At 44.7% G+C, this 19,547-nt stretch overlaps 1 protein-coding gene across 1 annotated transcript in view; it reads right to left on the minus strand.

The window, feature by feature from the left end:
* Positions 1 to 19,547, minus strand: part of TRPM2 (transient receptor potential cation channel, subfamily M, member 2) — a 91,446-nt gene that overhangs the window by 45,648 nt on the left and 26,251 nt on the right. Inside the window, exons 3-8 of the mRNA XM_006876781.1 lie at positions 18,654 to 18,822; positions 18,225 to 18,405; positions 13,338 to 13,504; positions 10,908 to 11,088; positions 8,147 to 8,208; positions 2,675 to 2,872 (exon numbers count right to left, since the gene is read on the minus strand). Of these exons, the coding sequence (XP_006876843.1) occupies positions 2,675 to 2,872; positions 8,147 to 8,208; positions 10,908 to 11,088; positions 13,338 to 13,504; positions 18,225 to 18,405; positions 18,654 to 18,822 (958 nt within the window). The remainder of the gene's footprint in view (positions 1 to 2,674; positions 2,873 to 8,146; positions 8,209 to 10,907; positions 11,089 to 13,337; positions 13,505 to 18,224; positions 18,406 to 18,653; positions 18,823 to 19,547) is intronic.

The raw sequence follows: 19,547 nt of genomic DNA on the forward strand, positions 1-19,547 counted from the left end.
AAAAGCTCTTTCTAACACCCTCTTCTGGTGCCCTGCAGTTGCCAATGGAGTGTGGTCTCCCTCCCTAAATGCAATTTGGTCCTGTGGTCTTTGGCTGCGGTGCGTGGGTAGAACAGAACATGTAACTCACAACCTGAAATTAAATACAGGCTGGACTAATGCTGCTTCACAGATTGTCTGCTTATCTGTATACAGATACCTTATCTGTTATCTATGAATCTGTCTGTCTGTCTATATTGTTGGAATCCCTCCCTTATGGTACAAATAGTTTGCACTCTGTAACTAACCTAAAGATTGGCAATCTGAACCCACCCAGTGGTAACATGGAGTTTTGGTATGGTGCTGTAGGATAAGCACTGCTGGCAGTTCAGACTCACCAGCCACTCTTTGGAAACCCTATGTTGTAGCAAAGCGTCATCAAGTCAGTTCTGAGTCATAGCAACTCTGTATAGAGTTTACAAGGAGCTATTGGTAGGTTTAAACCACTGACCTTGTGATTCAAACCGATCTTGTTGCCTAATGCATTATCCTGCAGCACGCCACACCAGGGTCGCTATGAGTCAGAATCGACTGGCATTTAACAACAACAAAGTAGTTTCATGAAAGAAAGGTGTAGTAATCCTCTTCCTTTAAGATTACAATAAAGAAAACCCCAGGGAGTGTAGTTCTCTGGTACACACAAGATTGCCATGAGTTATAGTAGGTTCATAGCATGGGTTTAGTTCGTTAAATCTATGACTATACAGCTATCTCAATCTATGACTATACAGCTATCTCAATCTATGACTATACAGCTATCTCAATCTATAAACATCTATCTTTATAAATTATCAGCTTTATCTTATCTGTTACGTCTTATCTGAGTCTTATCTGAGTCCTGGTGTAGTGCTGTAGATAAGCACTGGACTGCTAACCAAAAGTTCAACAGTTCATAAGGGATTGCTATGAGATGGCACACACTGCACCAATGATAATCTAATAATAATGATAATCTAATCTCTGTAACATTTACTATCTATGTCTTACTGTTACTGTCTGTTAACTTGTCTATCACATCTCTGTTTTTGTTTTGTTTTTTACTTTAAAGTTTTATTTAGGGGACAGATACTAAACTTTCTCAGCAATTTTAGTTTCTAGTTTGTTTCTAAGGATCTCTGGTGGTGCAATAGTTAAGCATTCAGCTGTTAACTGAAAGATTGGTAGTTCAAACCCACCAAGCAGTTCCCTCCATGGGAGAAAGACTAGAGCATAGGAGGAAAAACTAGCAGTCTACTCTTTCCTATCTCTCTTTTTTTCTTTCTTTTAAAGGTGAATTGAGTGATAGTTTACATGGGAGAACATTGGTTTTGCACTCATCCTGTCGTATTTCGTTCCATTACAATGATTACAATCCCCTCCGTGCATCATCAATTTGTTTCTATTCCCTTTTTTGCTTGTTTTTTTTTTAATGTACACAAAAGCACTTGAGAATATATAATCATTTAAACAACCAAAGGGAACATTCTGCAAGCATGCCTCCTGGCCACCTTACATCTCTTTTTGTCTTACCTTTCTACCTACTTGGGCACTGGTGGTCCTGGAAAGGATGACTCTAACCGTGCAGTTTGGAGTTTGGCCAAAAACATCAGGGTCAGTGGGAACACAGGCCGGGGAGGGAAGTATCCCATGACCTCACCCCAGGTGAAAAAGATTTAGGGGGATCCAGGCACATACTTTTCCCCCATCACTTTCTTGTGGCTGGGGTTGTGGTCAGGACATGGGGTGGCAAAGTCCCTCTGCAGATCTGCTGATCTCATCAAATCCCCACCTCAACCCTCTAAATCGAACTCTGGATTAATGAGATGGCCATTTTAAGGGTGATTTCAATGCCCAACCTCATATCACCCAAAGAAACTCCTTTATATTGAAGTACAGCATCCCACCTGCTCAGGGACTGCCTGTCAGGGGACCTTGTAACACCCTCACCCTTCTTAAAACCTGCTTACCACCCAGGAGCCCTAGTAGTATAGTGGATTATGAGCTGGGCTGCTAACCATAAATTCAGCAGTCTGAATCTACCAAGTGCTCCCTGGGAGAAAGATAAGGTTTTCTCCTCTGGTAAAGATTTCCTGTCTTAGAAACCCTATAGAAGGTTGCTATGAGTCGGCACCAACTCTGCAGCACACCACCACCCATTGTTGATACAAAAAAGCAAGGTATCAATTCATTTAAAAACAAAATGACCGAAATGCTAGGAAATTATGTCTCTCTGTTGTAACAGCAGTGATCTCCCTGGGTCAGTGAGAATTAACCAATAACAGGAAAGGTACAAACCCGAGATTTCAAGGTTGCTTCCTGAGGCTTAGAGTTCAGTGTTAAAGGGAATTTCTACCACCCCTATCCCACCCCACAACCCACAGCTCCACACTCATCTATCTTATAGAATGAGGGACCCAAAAAATCTTTGAAAACTGGGTTCTGCTGTGTTATGTAGTCGGACCCACCAGAGACCCATTCCCTGGACAGCCAGCCTTGCTGCCTCAACTAGAGCACCTGAACCCAATGGACAAACTTCCTGCCAACCCCAAACCTCCCACTTCCCACCCCATCCCGGCTGGCACATTCAGTCCCTGGTCCTATGTGTTCTGTTCCTGCTTACCACACACCTGGTGGCTGGCATGCCCATCTGCCTCACCTTTTTGGTCCACTCCACGATTCTGCTTTCCGTGAAGGTCTCCATATCCTGGAAGAACATGCTCAGTTTCTTCTGGATCAGAGAGACGGTGATCTCTGAGATGGGCAGGTTGGCGACCTGGGCGATGACATCAGCCACGCGGCCCGAGCCCGCCACAATCACACAGGGGGTGCTGTTGGTGATGGCATTGTAGATGGTCTGCAACACAGAAGCAGAGTGAAACCACCAGCCATTCTGCCTTTGTAGTGGTGACGGTTGTTAACTATCAGAATAAACCTTTCCCAAACCCAATGCCATTGAGTTAATTCTGACTCATAGCCATCCTAAATAGGGTTCCTGAGACTGTACATCTTTATGAGAGCAGACCGCCTCATAAGTTTACAAAATGCATTATAAAAGGATAACACCATCTGCTTAGAGACAGGCTGTCTCCTGTTTACATTTCCTCACTCTCAATATAAATTAGGGTGTGTACTACTTTTAAATAACCCTCTTTATGGTAAAATAGACAAGAGATTCCTGAGGCTCACAAAAATACCTTGAAAAGATGTGGTTATCTGAAGCATAAAAGAGCAAGTGTTGAGAATAGGGTTGAATTATGTCCCCCATAAAAGATGTGTTGAAGCCCTAAGCCTCTGATACCTGTGAACACGAACTGACTTTGAAACAAGGTCTTTGAAGATGTTATCAGTTAAGACGACATCATACTGGAGTAGGGGGCTCCTAATTCTATGTAACTGGGGTCCTTATAAGAGGAGAAGAGGCTAAGACACAGAGAGAAGACAGCCAGATGAACCTGCTTCTACAAACCACGGAATGCCTGAGCAGGAGAGACAAGAAAGGAGCGTCCTCTAAAGCCTCTGAGATGGCATCACCCTGCTGATTTTGGATTCCCAGCCTCCAAAAGGGTGAGAGAATACATTTCTCTTGTTTTTTAAGCCATCTGGTTGTGGTACTTTGTTACCGCAGCCACAGAAAACTAATACAAATAGCATGATTGTGAAACTGCTGTTTGACGGCTTGTAAACAGTACAAAACAGCTGACCTTTCCCAAGTGGTGGTGGTGGTGGTTACGTGCCGTGCATAGGGACCCTATACAGGGTTTCCGAGGCTGTAAATCTTTACAGGAGCAGAAAGCCTCATCTTTCTCCCACAGACCAGCTGGTAGTTTTGAACTGCTGACCCTGAGATTAGCAGCCTGATTCATAACCACTGTGCTACCAGAGTTCCCAAGTGGGTCAATGTAAAAACCCAGTGCCATGAAGTTGATTCTAACTCATAATAATCCTGTAGGACAGAGTAGAACTACACCGTAGGGTTTCCAAGGAGATCTTGACTGTCAAATCACTCTCCCATAAAGCAGCTGGTGGGTTAGGACTGTCAGTCTTTGAATTGGCAGCTCAGCGCTTAACCACTGTACCACCAGGGTACCACTGCCCCCTTAACCCCAGGTTCCAGAATCCTTGCCTCTCTGATACTTTGTGAAATGGGAAATTCTCAAGCTTTAACAATGTTTCATTTCAGGGCTAACTGAATTAGGGAAATACTAAAAGTGCCATGGACTGCCAAAAGAACTAATAGATTTGTTTTGGAAGAAGTACAGCCAGAGTGCTCCTTGGAGGCCAGGATGGCTAAGCTTCGTCTCTCACACTTTGGACATATTGTCAGGAGGGAATAGTCGCTGGAGAAGGATGTCATGTTGGGTAAGATGGAGGGTCAGAGAAAAAGAGGAAGACCCCCCAACGAGATGGATCAGCCAGGTGGCATCATTGATGGCATCAAGTGTGACAGCGGTAGTGAGATTGGCCCAGGATCAGACATTGTTTCGTTCTGCTGTGCATGGGGTCGCTATAAGTCGGTTCCAACTCGATGGCACCTGACAACAACAACACTGCTGGTCTTCATTAGCTGGAGCATCCTACTGCTTGCTCAGAGGGGAATGTGGCTGATCCTGGTGTGCTATGGGTGGACACCTGACATACTAGTTGTTTCAGGTGTCCACCTGAAACAATCAACAGCACCGCTGTGATAAAAGGTCCCTTGATATTTCCACCCACTGACACGTAGACAGGAGCATGACCCTCCGCAAACGGAAGCCTGCAGCATGGATGAGGAGTAAGACTCCTTCTCTAAGGCCCAAGACAAATCATATGACATCTAGCTTCTGCTTAGCTCCAGGAAGTGACTGCTAACAAAGCTATAGGGCAGGAAGGACACCTCCCACATGAGTAAGTGCTGCTCTGTGGTGAGTTCACAGCATCCAATCACCAACAGCCTACATGTGAAGTAGCGGGGTCTAGTCTCAGTATTCATAGCGGTGTGTCCTTTAATAGCATCATGAATATTGTATTAGCAAATACAGAAAACCACTGCCAGAAGGAAAATACAGGTTAGGTTCCTGTGAGGCTCTGGTCACCACATTTTTATTCATTGATCAATATGTAACCTTGTTTTATGCCGACTTCTGTTTAAAGATACATTTAACATGCATTAAAACTGAAGTTGTGAACAATAGCACTATAACACATGGCTGCATCAAGTTTATCTACCACACAAGTTTTCTCTGCAAGGCAGAGTGCAACTTTACTATAGCTAGGAGCACCAGACCACTTCAGCACTTGGCTGCCTTTTAAACAGCAAAATCACCCAAAAAAAGTACAAAACTGAAAAAAGCAAAACAAAACATGGTACTAAATAGACCTCAGAAAGGTCACCTGTTTACCGTACAAGAGAGGAAACAGAGGCAGAACGTTGCTGTATCAGCCTCAGCTGGGAACATACATGTAAGGAGACTCAAATGTTCTACTACTCTGAACTGCTAACCAAGACGGGCAGTGCAAACTCACCAGACCCTCCTCAGAAACCCTAAACAGGGTTGCTATGATTTGGAACCAACTCAATGGCATTTAACAACAGCAACAAACAGCATATACGTAAGACCAAGAAAGCACTGCCAGTATTGATTCTGAAGTCATAAAGAAATTTTAGCCAGTAGACAAATTCCAAATAGACTCTATGAATGGTATCTGTATTACATCCTGTATTATATCCAGCCAGACATTTCAGGGTAATCTCCTGATGTTACAAAACAGAAGCAGGACCGTTTTTCACTATACTGTAAAGAAAATGTTCATATTCTTGCCCCTGAATCCTCAGGCTGTAATATCATCATACATTCCTACAGCAGAAATAAAATGGGTTAAGGTTGTGTTCAAGAGGCAAACCACACACCACAGGGTGGTTTCCAAATAAAGGTCATGCTGTAGATTAACTTGTCCCCCTCAAAAAAAAAATGTGTTGGAATACTGACCCCAATACCTCCATCATCCCTATCCTTACCCCCTATACCATTGTAAAAGAGCCTCGATGGCACAATGGTTAAACACTCGGCTGCTAACTGAAGGATTAGCGGTTCAAGACTACCAGCAGCTCCACAGGAGAAAAAATTCATGGCAATCTGCTTTCATAAAGTTTACAGGCTAGGAAACTGTATGAAGCAGTTCTACTCTGTCCTATTAGGTCGTTAAGAGTCAGAATCGACTTGATGGCACATAGCAACAACATACCTGTGTAATACTGGTGGGGAATCCCAAAACTCACTGCCATCAAGCCGAGCAGACTGCCACATCTTTCTCGCACAGAATTGCTGGTGGGTTTGAACTGCCAACCTTGAGGTTAGCAGCCCAATGCTCAACCCACTGTACCACAAGGAATAGGGTTTTTTGTTTTGTTTTTTAATTACATCAATGAGGCTCCGTTGGATAGGGTGCATACTAAACCTAATCATTACCTAGTTACAGGGAATACCATAGAAACAGAGACAAGCAGTACAAACGGGGAAAGACAGAGGTCACGGGAAGGTTGCCCAGCACTGAGGAATGCCAGAGCCAAAGAAGCTTGAGACAGAATCTCTCCCAGAATTGACCAAAAGACCACCTTCCCTATAGCCAGTGCCCTGAATTCAGACTTCTAACCTCTTAAACAATGAATAAAGAAGACCACAGAAGAAATAATGTATTTGGGTTTGGGTGTTGGAGGAGATTATTTAAAGTACCATGGACTGCCAAAAGAACAAGCAAATCTGTGTTGGAAGAAGTACAGCCAGAATGCTCCCTAAAAGCCAAGATGGCAAGCTTCGTCTCTTATACTTCAGACATGTTATCAGAAGGGACCAGTCCCTAGAGAAGGATATCACACTAGGTAAAGTAGAAGATAAATGAGAAAGAGGAAGACCTCCAATGAGATAGATTGGCACAGTAACAGCAGAAATGGGCTCAAAGGTAGTAATGATTGTGAGGTTGGCACAAGATGGGCTAGTGTTTCATTTTGTTGTGCACAGTGTTGCTATGAGTCAGTACCAACTTGATGGCACCTAACAACAACAACCTCCTAAATTGTGAGAAAATAAATTTCTGTTCTTTCAAGTCACCCACTCATGGAATTTGTTTTACAGAAGCACTAGAGAACCTAGGCAGCCCATTAGCAATGTGTTAAAATCACTGTTGTGTTGTCAATGCCGTTGAGTCAGTTCTGACTCAGCCTCGTATAGGCTTTCCAAGGCTGTAAATCTTTATGGGATGGACTGAGAAAGGCTGTGTGACTGAGGGCAGGAGGCTGACTTGCCTTGTGTCCTTTGGATCATTTAAATGAATATAGATTTTTTTGTTTCATATGTGTGAAAAAAAAAAAAATCTTTATGGGAGCAGACTATCTCATCTTTCTCCCACAGAGCAACTGGTATATTCAAATGACTAACCTTATGGTTAGAAGCCCAACTTGCCAACTTGTAACCCACCAGGCTACCAGAGCTCTGTTGTTGCTGTGCTGTTAAGTGCTGTTGAGTCCGTTCCAACCCATAGTGACCCTGTGTAGGGTTTCCAAGGAGCAGCTGCTGAGCTTGAACTGGTGACCTTGCAATTCTAATGACTTCGCAGTCTAGTGCATTAACCCACAGCACCATACCAGGACTCCTTACCAGAGCTCAAGAGGAACTTAAATATAGCTGCTGATTCCATAGATCTGGTGAGGGGGAGGGAAGAGATGTCCAAGGGTCTGCACTTTAAAAACACACCTGGGGGAGTCTGAGCAGTGGAGTTGTAGAAATAACCGTACCCACTGGCCCAGTCATGGGGTGGAAGTGAGGGGAGGGAAAGGAATGGTCTGGAATCCAAGGCATCCTGCATCCTCTCCCTCTGGAATCAAACTCTCTAACATCCATACCAGGCAACTCCATGGACCCAATTCTACCCTCCCAGGCCAAGGTGCCAACCAACAGTTCTCTGATGGTGCCATCTGGAGATGGTCCTCTTGTAAAATGTTGGGCCCTCACTTACTCCATCTCAGGGTGGACAAGCCCATTGCCATCTCCTGCCAATAATTTCCTGAAATGTTGGCAAAAGGTCTTTGGACCTATCAAACATCTGCATCAGGACCAAACCCAAGCAGTCCCAGCCCAGCCCAGCCAGTACTCACATTCAGCGTGCCAGGTCCTCCCTCCAGTACCACACAGACGATGGGGATCTTGATGGCCACCCCTAGGATAAAGCATGGTGTCCTGAACCAGGGGGTGCAAACCCTCTACCATGAGGACACTTCCCCGTTCCCCTACCATCTCCAGTTCACAGTACTGAAACTGCCTTTCCTAGTCACCTGTTGAAGTTCAGTTGGAAGATTTATTATAGATAATAAGCTTTCAGACTTCAAACCAGTTCTTCCTGATTCAGTCAAGGCCAATGAAGTGAAACCAGAATAAATTCAAATTTGTAAAATGTGGGCATACTGAACCAACAACCAGAATAGGAAAAATTACAGCTTGATATTCTGTTAGAAGCATATGATACCTCCTGCCCACAGGCACACAGCCTTTCTCAGTCCATCCCATAAAGATTTACAGCCTCAGAAATCCTATATAAGGCTTCTAGGAATCAGAACAGACTCTATAGCACATCACCATCACCAGCCAGAAGCCCTATACAGGGCAGCACTGTTGAGTTGCATAGCAACCACATTTTTTGATTGACAGAATCAGAAACAATGGTGCTCAGTTCAAAGATGGTGGCTGACCATATCTCTTTGAATGTGTGTTATTTTCGATTAAAAAAAAAGTCTATTGCCATCAAGTAGATTCCAACCCCCAGTGACCCTAGATAGGGCTTCCAAGACTGTAAATCTTTTTTAGGAACAGACAGCCTTATCTTTCTTCCAAGGAACAGCTAGTGAGTTTGAACCACTGGCCTTGCAGTTTGCAGCCCATAGTCTAACCCACAGCGCCACTAGGTTCCTGGCAATAATTCAATCTCCCACATCAAGCTCCTAAAAGAAATTCCCTCCAAGTTTCCCATTCTAGGACTTCAATTCATGATTTTCCCCATTATGGTTATTGTCTCATACACCCACATTTTACAAATTTGGGTTTGCCCAGATTTTGCTGCATTAGCCTGGCTGAACTAACTCAAACTGATTCACAGTCCTGGTAGCTTTAAAAGATTAAGGCTCCAGAGTTTGCAGATGATTGGCTTACTCTCTACCCACCAATGCCTGTTGCTATCGAGCTGATTCTGACTCATGGTGACCCCAAGTACATACAGTAGAACTGTACTCCATAGCATTTTCAAAGCTGTGAACTTTTGGAAACAGATTGTCAGGCCTTTCTTCTGCGTTACTCTGTATAAATCACTGCAAACTCAAGAACACTCTGTTTGTCACTGGACTGCTCCTATCCATGGTTGATTACAGCTGGCACCCCAGATTCCCCATGCATGTCTTCTCTATCAGGCAGGTCACTCAACTTGTTATGACTATGACTTTGAGACCCTTTCTGTGGCTTCTCAAAATCTGAAGTCACCTGTGGGGACATGTCAACCAAAGAAGTATCCTGCACAGAGCAGGAGCAAGGCCAGAAGTCTGTCCTCTGTCTGCCTTTCCAGCAACACCCTCCTCCTGGCACAGCCAAAAGGAAGCCTAGTTAAAACTTTAGAAGCCTCCTTCCCTGGGCACTTAATTTTATATCCAGATCCTATTTGCACATGCTCACACCCCAAACCATTTCTAGCCTGGGTTTCCTCAGTCAAAGCTGGGGTTTTCCAAATGGAGTCCCTGGGCCAGTAGCAACAGCAAAACATAGGAATTGTTACAAATGCAGGTTATCAACTTCATCCAGAGACTCTGGGGGAGGGTTCAGAACTCTGTCCTGACAAATTTGCATGGCTCTAAAGGCTTCCCAACCAATCCAGGTACAGGGCCTATTCTCTCTGATCCTTTCTTCCCCCTCTCCTCAAAACACACCCATCATCCTATATAGTTGACCCACAAATGTCCTTAAAGCCATCCCATCCCATCTACAAGGAGCAGACATCCAATTCCAAGTTTTACCTCTTCCCCATCCTGACTTCTGAATGTGAAGCTGTACTATGATTTCAACTAACCATGTTGTTGTTGTTGTTAAGTGCCGTCGAATCGATTCTGACCCATAGCAACCCTGTATAGGGTTTCCAAGCAGTGACTGGTGAGCTTGAACCACTGACCTTGCAGTTCAAACAACTTTGCAGTCTGATGCATTAGCCACACCAGGACGGTGTGGTCTATTACCTGTGCCTGAGCATAAAAGCAGAGGCTGCCCTGACTTTCCTTCTACTGGTCTAACGGGTTTGCATACAAGGGTGGAAGAAGGTCACCTCAATGAACTGAATTTTATTGGAGCCCTTTGTTCAAGAATACCATTCCTACTTGGGTGTTCAGAAGAAGGTTTATTTTAACTGACCAAGAAGAGCTTACTTGTCTACTCTTGTTTAAATAACTATAGAATGTCTCCAAAACCTTCCTCTCTCTGAGCACCCAACCCTCACCTCTCTTTCCCTCCTGGATCTCCCAGTACCAGGGCCCCTTATAAGAAACCAAGGCATTCCAAGCAGACTAACCCTAATTACAACCTCAGTAAATTACTCACCCTGGCCAACCATCATCTCCTCTTAAATAAGGGGAGGCTCCTGTGCTCTCCGCCCTGCCCCTGATTCCTTAGCCCTTTCTCTTCCCTTACAGAAATTATCTTGTAATAAAGTTGTGCTTGCCCATGTTAACATCATCTGGTGCAATTTTTACAGATCAGGTGAAAAGAGACAGTGGGACAAGAAGCATAGGTACATCCAACACATCTCAGTGTGCCATCCCAATGAGCGTGTGAACATCCTGACAACCCTGGTCCTTGCTGAGTGCCCAGACAGCCCACCTCACTCACCTCCCCTTTCCTTTGTCTGCTCTGATATGAACTTCTCCAGCCTGGTCCTCAAGCGAATCTCCACCCCATATTGACCATGGGTTCCATCGTCCACCAGGATGAAGTGGGAGTGGTTGCTGTCCAGACAGGTAAGGTTCCCCTGGCCTTCCTCATCCAGAACATACTCAGCAGGGAAGCCGCCCTGGGATGGCCAGACAAGAGTTCGACTAATGTACAAAAAGTATTATGTCTTTAACACTGGGAATGAGAGCTCTAAACTGAAAAACCCAACCCAGTTGCCCTCAAGTCAGCCTCTGACTCATGGCGACTTCATGTGTGTCAGAGTAGAATTGTACTCCATAGGGTTCTTAATGGCCGAGTTTTCAAAAGCAGATCACCAAGCCTGTCTTCTGAGGTGCCTCTGTCTGGGTGGAGTTGGACCTCCAAACTTTCACTTAGCAGTTAAACTTGTTAACATTTGTGCCACAGGAACTCCAATGAGGGGGTCTAGTAGCCTGAATAATGGTGGTGGTGGTGGTGTGCCAAGGAGTCGGTTCTGACCCAAAGCGACCCTACATAGGGTTTCTGAGGCTGTAAATCATTCTGGAGCAGAAGCCTCATCGTTCTCCTACAAAACAGCTGGTAGTGTCAAACTGCTGACTGTAAGATTAGCAGCCCTACACATAATCACTACACTACCAGCCCATTATTCACGTCTACATTGTAGTCCTTAGAAATTATAATGTCACCTTATTTGGAGAAATTTTTGTAAATATGGTTAAGGATCATGAGATGAAGGAGATTATTCTAGACTATCTAGCTGGGCAAGTGTCCTTATAACAGGAAAATAGAGGGAGATTAGACACACAGAGAAGAGAAGGAATGTGAAGATGGAGACAGAGATTGAATTTATACAGCCACTAGGAGTACCTGGGACCACCAGGATCTGGGAGAGACAAGAAAGAGTCCTCTAGAGCCTCTGGAGGGAGCATGGCCCTAACGACATCTTGATTTGGGTCAAGTGATATTGATTTCAGACTTCCAAAACTCTGAGAAGATACATTTCCAGATTTATGGTAATTTGTTACAGCAGCCACAAGATACTCATACAGGGGGTGCTAGGTCAGGACACATCTCTCATGTCCACAAAGGGTAGAGATTGTGCTCAAGCCTTGAGGGATAGTTCCCATCTCCGTCCATAGAAGATGGACGTATGGTATAATTGGAAGTCTTGTGGACTGGGAATGGGGAGCATAGTAAACAGAATCTTGGAAATCACCCAACTTCTCTTAACCTCCATTTTCCAATCAGTACAATGAGTGTGGAAGACCAAATAGTCTATCCAACACTGCCAGTTGCACCCATCTTGGATTCTGACACAAAAGGAAGCAGAGACAAAGGCCAGCACAGACTGACCAGTGCCTGGCTGAATCCCCAGTGGGCATCTGTGACAAGCAGAGGACTCTCCATGCCGAGGAATGTCTTCCTCCTAGGGATAAGTGCTAGTGGCCTTTTCCAGAGCAGATGAAGGACACCATGCACAAATATCCATTCATTAACAAGGCAGTTAAAGGAAAGTCTCCTCCACAAGTCATAAGTCCATATTGCCCGAATTTTCTTAACCATTCACTACATCAAACATAATATGTCCTTAAAAAAAAAACTTGTTGAATGAGCCCCATGACCTTTTCCAACTCCAGTCTCCATATTTAAGTCATTGATTCTTGCTGTCAAATCATTTACAAAGACAGTTGAGCTCCATCGTTCCTCCTAAAAGGGAAGCTTACAGCTGGCACTGACCACTTGGACTCATAGCACAATGGAGTTTCTTGGACTGAGGAGACCTCAGAGTCTCTGGGTGGCACAAATGGTTGATGTACTTGAATGCTAACTGAAAGATTGGCAACTTGAGCCTACTCAGATGTACCTTGGAAGAAAGATTTGATAGTCTACTTGCAAAACAAACAATACTGAAAACTCTACAGGGCACAGTTCTACTCCGACAATCATGGGGGAGGAACTCACCACGCAGAAGTTCAAAGCTCAGGTTTGGGGATCAAATGGGCTGGGTTCAGTGCAGCTCAGGAGTTCATCCGCTATGACCTTGTCCAAGTTACTTCCCTCCCAAGTCCATTTCACAGTCTCTCATCAGAGGAGCCATAGGGATGGCCCTCAGACCATGGTGACTCTAAGATGGCTCTTATATGGGTCCTTCCTCTGGTATTGAAAAAGGAAACTGGAGTCTAGCCATGACAACTGCTTGTTCCAGGTCACTGGGTCCATAGTGTGGGTAGGACTTGGGGCTGGGGGCATCTTCTGAACCCACTGTACCATCTGGTGGTCAGATGGAGGTCTGTTGTTTTCATACCTATGGGTGTGGTCCTCACACCCTCGTCCACTCACTCCTCTCCTACTCTGATCCACCCCTACCCCAGGGCAGGCCATGCTCACTGTGGGGTGGACCAGACTCTCCCGGTTATGAACAGTGCCCCATGTGGCAACTCCAATGGTGATGACATCGCCTTCTTTGTAGCTGCTGCTTAGGCTGAAGTCCCTCACGGCTTCACCCACCTGTTTCATCACCCCAGCATGGGACCCTCCAGTGATGATCCAGGCCCCTAGAGAAGAGGAACAGGGGAGTCAGAGGGCACACAGGTTCAGCTGCCAGGCAAAACCCTGACACCCAGGCCCTTCCATGGTTAATGATGCTGTTGTTGTTAAGTGCCATGGAGTCGATTCTGACTCACAGCAACACTATATAGGGTTTCCTAGGAGTGGCTGGTGGGTTTGAACTGCCAACCTTGTGGTTCAAACTGACCTTATGGTCCAGTGCTTTCTTCTACAGTGCCACACAGGACTCACTCCTTTATGTTGGCATAGTTCCTAACTCAAGGAAGTCTTAAATAGATTAGCAGGTATGATTCTCAAAGCCAGGGATAAGAAGGAATGTACAATATGAGTCTGTCTTCATGTTGCAGCTCAGGAAACCACAAGGAAATGGCATTCATGTTGCTCAGAAAGGAAGAGAGAGGACAGGAACAGGAACTCATCTTCTGACCAGGTCTCAACACCTCTCGTCACTTCCCTGCTACCTCCTCAGTCCCAATCTTGGAAAACTTCTCTGATATCTACTTCAAGTTTTACTTTTTCTCTTCTTCTATTTCTGATTCTAGTTTTTCTACTTGTACGTCTATGTCTACTTCTATTTCTTCTACTTATTCTGTATTTACTTCTTCCATTCCTATTTCTTCTACTATTTTTACTTCTGTTTCTACTTCTACTACTTTTTCTATTCCTTCTACTTCTAGTTCATCTACTTCCATTTCTTATTCTACTTCTATTTCTATGTCTTCAACTTCCACCTATCCTATTCTTCCTCTATTTCAGCTTCTTCTATTGCTTCTTATATTTGTACTTATTTTTCTACTACTACTACTTGTACATCTACTTCTATTCCTATTTTTCTGCTTTTATTTCTGTTTATTTTATTTTTATTTCTTCTACTCCTAGTTCTACTTTGTCTGTTTCTACTTCTTCTATTTCTGTTATACTTTTTGTATTTCTATTTCTTCTACTTCTTCTATTTCTATTTTTCTTCTTCTCATTCTTCCACTTCTGTGTCTCCTATATCTACTTCTACCTCTACTTTTAATTCTGTTTCTGCTTCTTCCATCTCTATTCCTACTTCAATTCCTTCACTTCAACTTATCCTTCTACTTCAAGAACTTTCCCTTCTTCCTCTCAGTTTTTGGGACCCATGTGTGGTAGGCTGTATTCCTGCTCCCTGTACCATATGGCCACAGGACCTGCAATAACTCTCCTTAGGGGATCAGCTTTCCTATACCACTATTGGGTTTAACCAGGGTTCCCACTCTGGTCATCAGCATAGAGGGAGTAGAATGACAACCACAGCAGAGTATAGTGAGTTCATACCAGAGTTTTTGCTCCACTCCCTCTGCCACAAGAACAGAAGGTGCCAAGTAAGATTTGTTCCTTTGGTCCATGCCCTTTACTGAGAAAACACATGGGCCCTTACCCACAGTCACAATCTTGAAATGAAAGCACAAAGCTATGTTTGCTGTCACTACTATTACTTTGGGTTGTTGGTTACCTGTAAAATGTTAATAGCACAGAAACTGGTACCTACAAGCAAGTATACAATGCTGCCATAAACTTAAAAATATAAAACATGTGGTACTGGCTTTGGGCCAGGCAGTGGGCAGCAAGGATATCAAGATGGAAAGCCAACATGATACAATGACAAGGTAGGTGGGGACGCTGCCACTTGTGATTACCTGAGAAGCAGGTAAGCACCTAACGAACCCAGGGTACTATTCACAGATGAGAGTCTGAGAAGGTCAATAGTGGTTAGGTATACTTGACCAATCCTCACCTGAGCAGCCTGAGAAAAGAATCCATCAATTTACAGATAGGGATGGAAGAAAAGAGAAAGTCAGAAAATCTGGGACTTCCAGGGTGAGAGGTACACCTGGCCCTCATTTACCCAATGGAAAGTGGTGAAACTGAGAAAGGCCAATTAAGGCTCAGGTTAACACTGTTTCAGGAAAAAGACCAGGAGTTCTTGGGTGGTGAAAACAGTTCATGTGCTTGGTTGCTAGCTGCAAGGTTGGTGGTTTGAATCCACCCCAGGTACCTCAAAAAAGAAGTTGGTAATCTACTTCCAAAAAATCAGGCATTGAAAACCGTATAGAGCACAGTTCTCTTCAGACACACAGAGGGCCACCCTGAGTGGGAATTGACATGATGACAACTGGGCAAAGAGCAAGTCCCAGATGGTCCTATTCTGTGTGAAAATCAAACCCTTAGAATCGTTCTATGACTCTGCTATCATCTAAACCCCAAAATTACTTTCCTTGTTGCTACCCTACCCTGGTGTGACCCACCTCAGAGACACAGACATTCTACTTATCAGTCATTACTTTGAGGGGCCCTCAGGGTCCCAAGGTCAATTAGACCAGTGCCCTGTGACAATTTGGCTCTGGAGAGCATGAGGTAGAAGTCTTGGTCCCTATATGGTCTTTCTAGTGCTGTGACTTTGGGAAGTTACTTAATTTCAAAGAGGCAGGGTTTGTTGTTGTTTTTTTTTTCATTTAAAGATGGAAATAACATACCTACTTCCCTGAAGCTGATGAAAAGATTAAGTGCTAGGTACAGAGTCTGGTTCTCAGAAACTCTCATTAGCATCCCAATAATGAACCCAACCTACTCTGTGCTCCTCAGGAATCAATTGCCCATACCATTCCATAAACTTGCCACTCAGAACCACCTGCGGCTACGGTCACTAGTAGAGTTATACACTGGAGCTGTTTGTGCCGTGTGACTGAGCTGGAAGACAGTAGCAGGATATCAAGGGAGATGCTGGGAGATGAATGTTTCTTCATCCAGGTATTGAGTCACCATCTGCAGCTAAGGAGGTATTATGAATTGAATTATGTTTCCTAAAAGACCTGTTTCAAGTCCTCTTCACTTGAAACAGGTCTTTTAGGAGGCATAAATCAAACTTGAAACATTTACTTATGAAGATCAAAGAGCACAGCCTTCGATATGGATTATATCTCAATGTCAAGAAAACAAAAATCCTCACCACTGGACCAATAAACAACATTCTTATCAATGGAGAAAAGATTGAAGTTGTCAAGGACTTCATTCTTCTTGGATCAACTATCAACACTCGCGTAAGTAGCAGTCAAGAGATCACACGACGTATTGCACTGGGCAAATCTGCTGTACAGGAACTTTTTAAAGTGTTGAAGAGCAGAGATGTCAGCTTGAGGACTAAGGTGCGCCTGACCCAGGCCATTGTATTTTCAGTAGCCTCATATGGATGCGAAAGCTGGACAGTGAATAAGGAGGATCATAGAAGAATTGATGCCTTTGAATTGTGGTGTTGGAGGAGAATGTTGAAAGTGCCATGGACTGCCAAAAGAACCAATAGATCTGTTTTGGAAGAAGTGCAGCCAGAGTGCTCCTTGGAGGACAGGATGGCTAAGCTTCGTGTCTCATACTTTGGACATATTGTCCGGAGGAAACAGTCACTGGAGAAGGATGTCATGCTGGGTAAGGTGGAGGGTCAGAGAAAAAGAGGAAGACCTCTAACGAGATGGATTGGCCAAGTGGCATCACTGATGGACTCAAGTGTGGCAGCAGTAGTGAGGTTGGCCCAGGATCGGACATTGTTTCATTCTGCTGTACCATGGGGTCGCTATGAGTCGGTTCCGACTCGATGGCACCTGACAACAACAACAACAAAAGACCTGTTTAAGTATTAACCCTGTGTCTTTGAGTGTGACCTTGTATAAAATAGGATCCTTGTACATTTAATTAGTTAACATGAGGTCATACTAGAATAGTAGTCATTGGTGGTAAGTGTCAATGAATCAGTTCCGACTCTTAAAAACACTGTACAGTTTCCAAAGAGCGACTGATACGTTTGAGCTGCCAACCTTGTAGTTCACATTCAGTGCTTATCCTACAGTGTCACACCAGGAGTCGATACTCAAGTTGTTGTTGTTGTTAAGTACCATCTAGTCAGCTCCAACCCATAGCAACCCTGTGTAGGGTTTCCAAGGAGCAGCTGGTGAGCTTGAACCGCCAACCTTGCAGTTCAAATGGCTTTGCAGTCTGGTGCATTAACCCACAGCACCACAAGTAGGTGGGTCCTAATCCTTATAAGAAAGGAAAAGAAGCAAAGACATACACACAAAGGGAAGACAGCCTTGTGAGGCTGAAGGAAGTGATTAGAGTGATGTATGTAGTCCAGAGGAAACAATCGTTGGAGAAGGATGTCATGCTGGGTAGGGTGGAGGGTCAGAGAAAAAGAGGAAGACCCCCAACGAGATAGATCAGCCAGATGGCATCATTGATGGACTCAAGTGTGGCAGCGGTAGTGAGGTTGGCCCAGGATCGGACATTGTTTCATTCTGCTGTGCATGGGGTCGCTATGAGTCAGCTCCGACTCGATGGCACCTGACAACATGTAGTCACAAGCCAAGGAATGAATGGAGCTACCAGAAGGTAGAAGAGGCAAAAATACTCCCCTAAAACCTGTGGAGGAAGAGTGGCCCTGCCAACACCCTGAATTCAGAATTTTGGCATAAGGAACAATATAAGAATAAATTTCTGTTGTTATAAAGTCCCTAATGTGTAGTGTTTTGTTACAGTATCCACAGACATTCATACAGGTGTGAACTTTCCAATCTTGTTGGCCTTGCCACTGCACAACCTGAAGACTGCCCCACCACCAACCCACCACCCACTGCTTCCCTCTCAAACAGGAGCCTGTACAGATAGTGCCTCGTTTCCATTCCAAACTCTCACCTGTGGTCTGGGCCACTTTAACCAGGCCTCTCCGGAAGATGCTTTTTAGCCTCAGCTTCATGTTGAAGTTCTTGGCCCCACCCGTCACTGAGATTAAGAGATTGGGAACATCCAGCCCCCAGTGCTGGGTCATGAGATGGTAGATAATGCTGGAGGGTGTGTCCTGGGAGACTCGGACATACTGCAGAGGAAGTACAATAGGAGGAGGAGACCCTGGGTCAGCAAGCAACAGCCATTCATGATCATCATGTGTCTGAAAGGCCACATCCCACCCCAGCCTGCCGACCCTGACTTGATTGCCCCACCCTTCCCATTCCAATTGCTATGGGGCCACTGCAAGCACCATTGTGAGACTGCTATAGGGCTTCTGGGACCATCAGCAGTGGACTCAATCCCACAGTGAAGAGCACCAAAGCAATGGAGACCCACCTTTCCCACATTCTGGCCCAAGCCTAAGAAGACGATATCACCAAAGGCATCTGTGGGCATCTCCTGGATGTGCTTCTTGGGGTCCCACTCCTTGTCCTGGAACACATGGAACTTGGTGGCCTCCTCCAAATGCTGTTCACGAGTATACCCGCATTCACATACCACCTTCCTGTAAAGACATCGCACAGGTCACTCACCCAGACAGGGGGCTAAAACCCAAGAGATGCCCCAAGATGAAGAGTCCCTGCACCTTCCATAAACCCTCAGTCTGAAAAGAAGATGAGGGAGAAGTCTTCTCAGTCAGCTTTCTGTTCCCAAGTGGGAAGATAAAGACCTACACCCAGGCAGCCAAGTAGGTAGCTTACTCTAGCCTTACCTGTCTGCAACTCCCACCTGTCTCAGGCAACTTCCACTAACAGGCATGAAATACTAAGCTCCACTGAGCCCCTTTGCTGATCTAGAAATATCTAGAACGAGCTCAATGCTTCCATGGAATTGGTTGCATGAGCTGCTTCTATCACTGATTTTTGCTTTGGAACAAGTCACGTTTTCCTTCTTTGGGCCTCAATTTTTTCTTCTCTAATTTGGAGGTGAGATAGAGAATAAGCCATGTAAGAATCTTTTCAACCCTTTAAATCCCATCAATTTATTCCAAGCACAGACAACAGGATAATGGCAAACGCATCTACAACACTCACTATGAGCCAGGCACATTCCAGATGCTTACCTGTATTACCAGTTAAGCCTCCCAGCAACCTTCTGAAGTAGGCACTATTACTATAGCCAGTTTACAGATGAGAAAACCAAGGCACAGAAAAGCTCCTCAGTACTTTGCCCAAGGTCATCCAGAAAGCACAGGGCAGACATAACATTCAAACCCAGTATGCCTGGACC

The sequence above is a fragment of the Chrysochloris asiatica genome, unplaced genomic scaffold (genome assembly GCF_000296735.1).
Source record: "Chrysochloris asiatica unplaced genomic scaffold, ChrAsi1.0 scaffold00415, whole genome shotgun sequence".
In the NCBI taxonomy this organism is placed as follows: Eukaryota; Metazoa; Chordata; class Mammalia; order Afrosoricida; family Chrysochloridae; genus Chrysochloris; species Chrysochloris asiatica.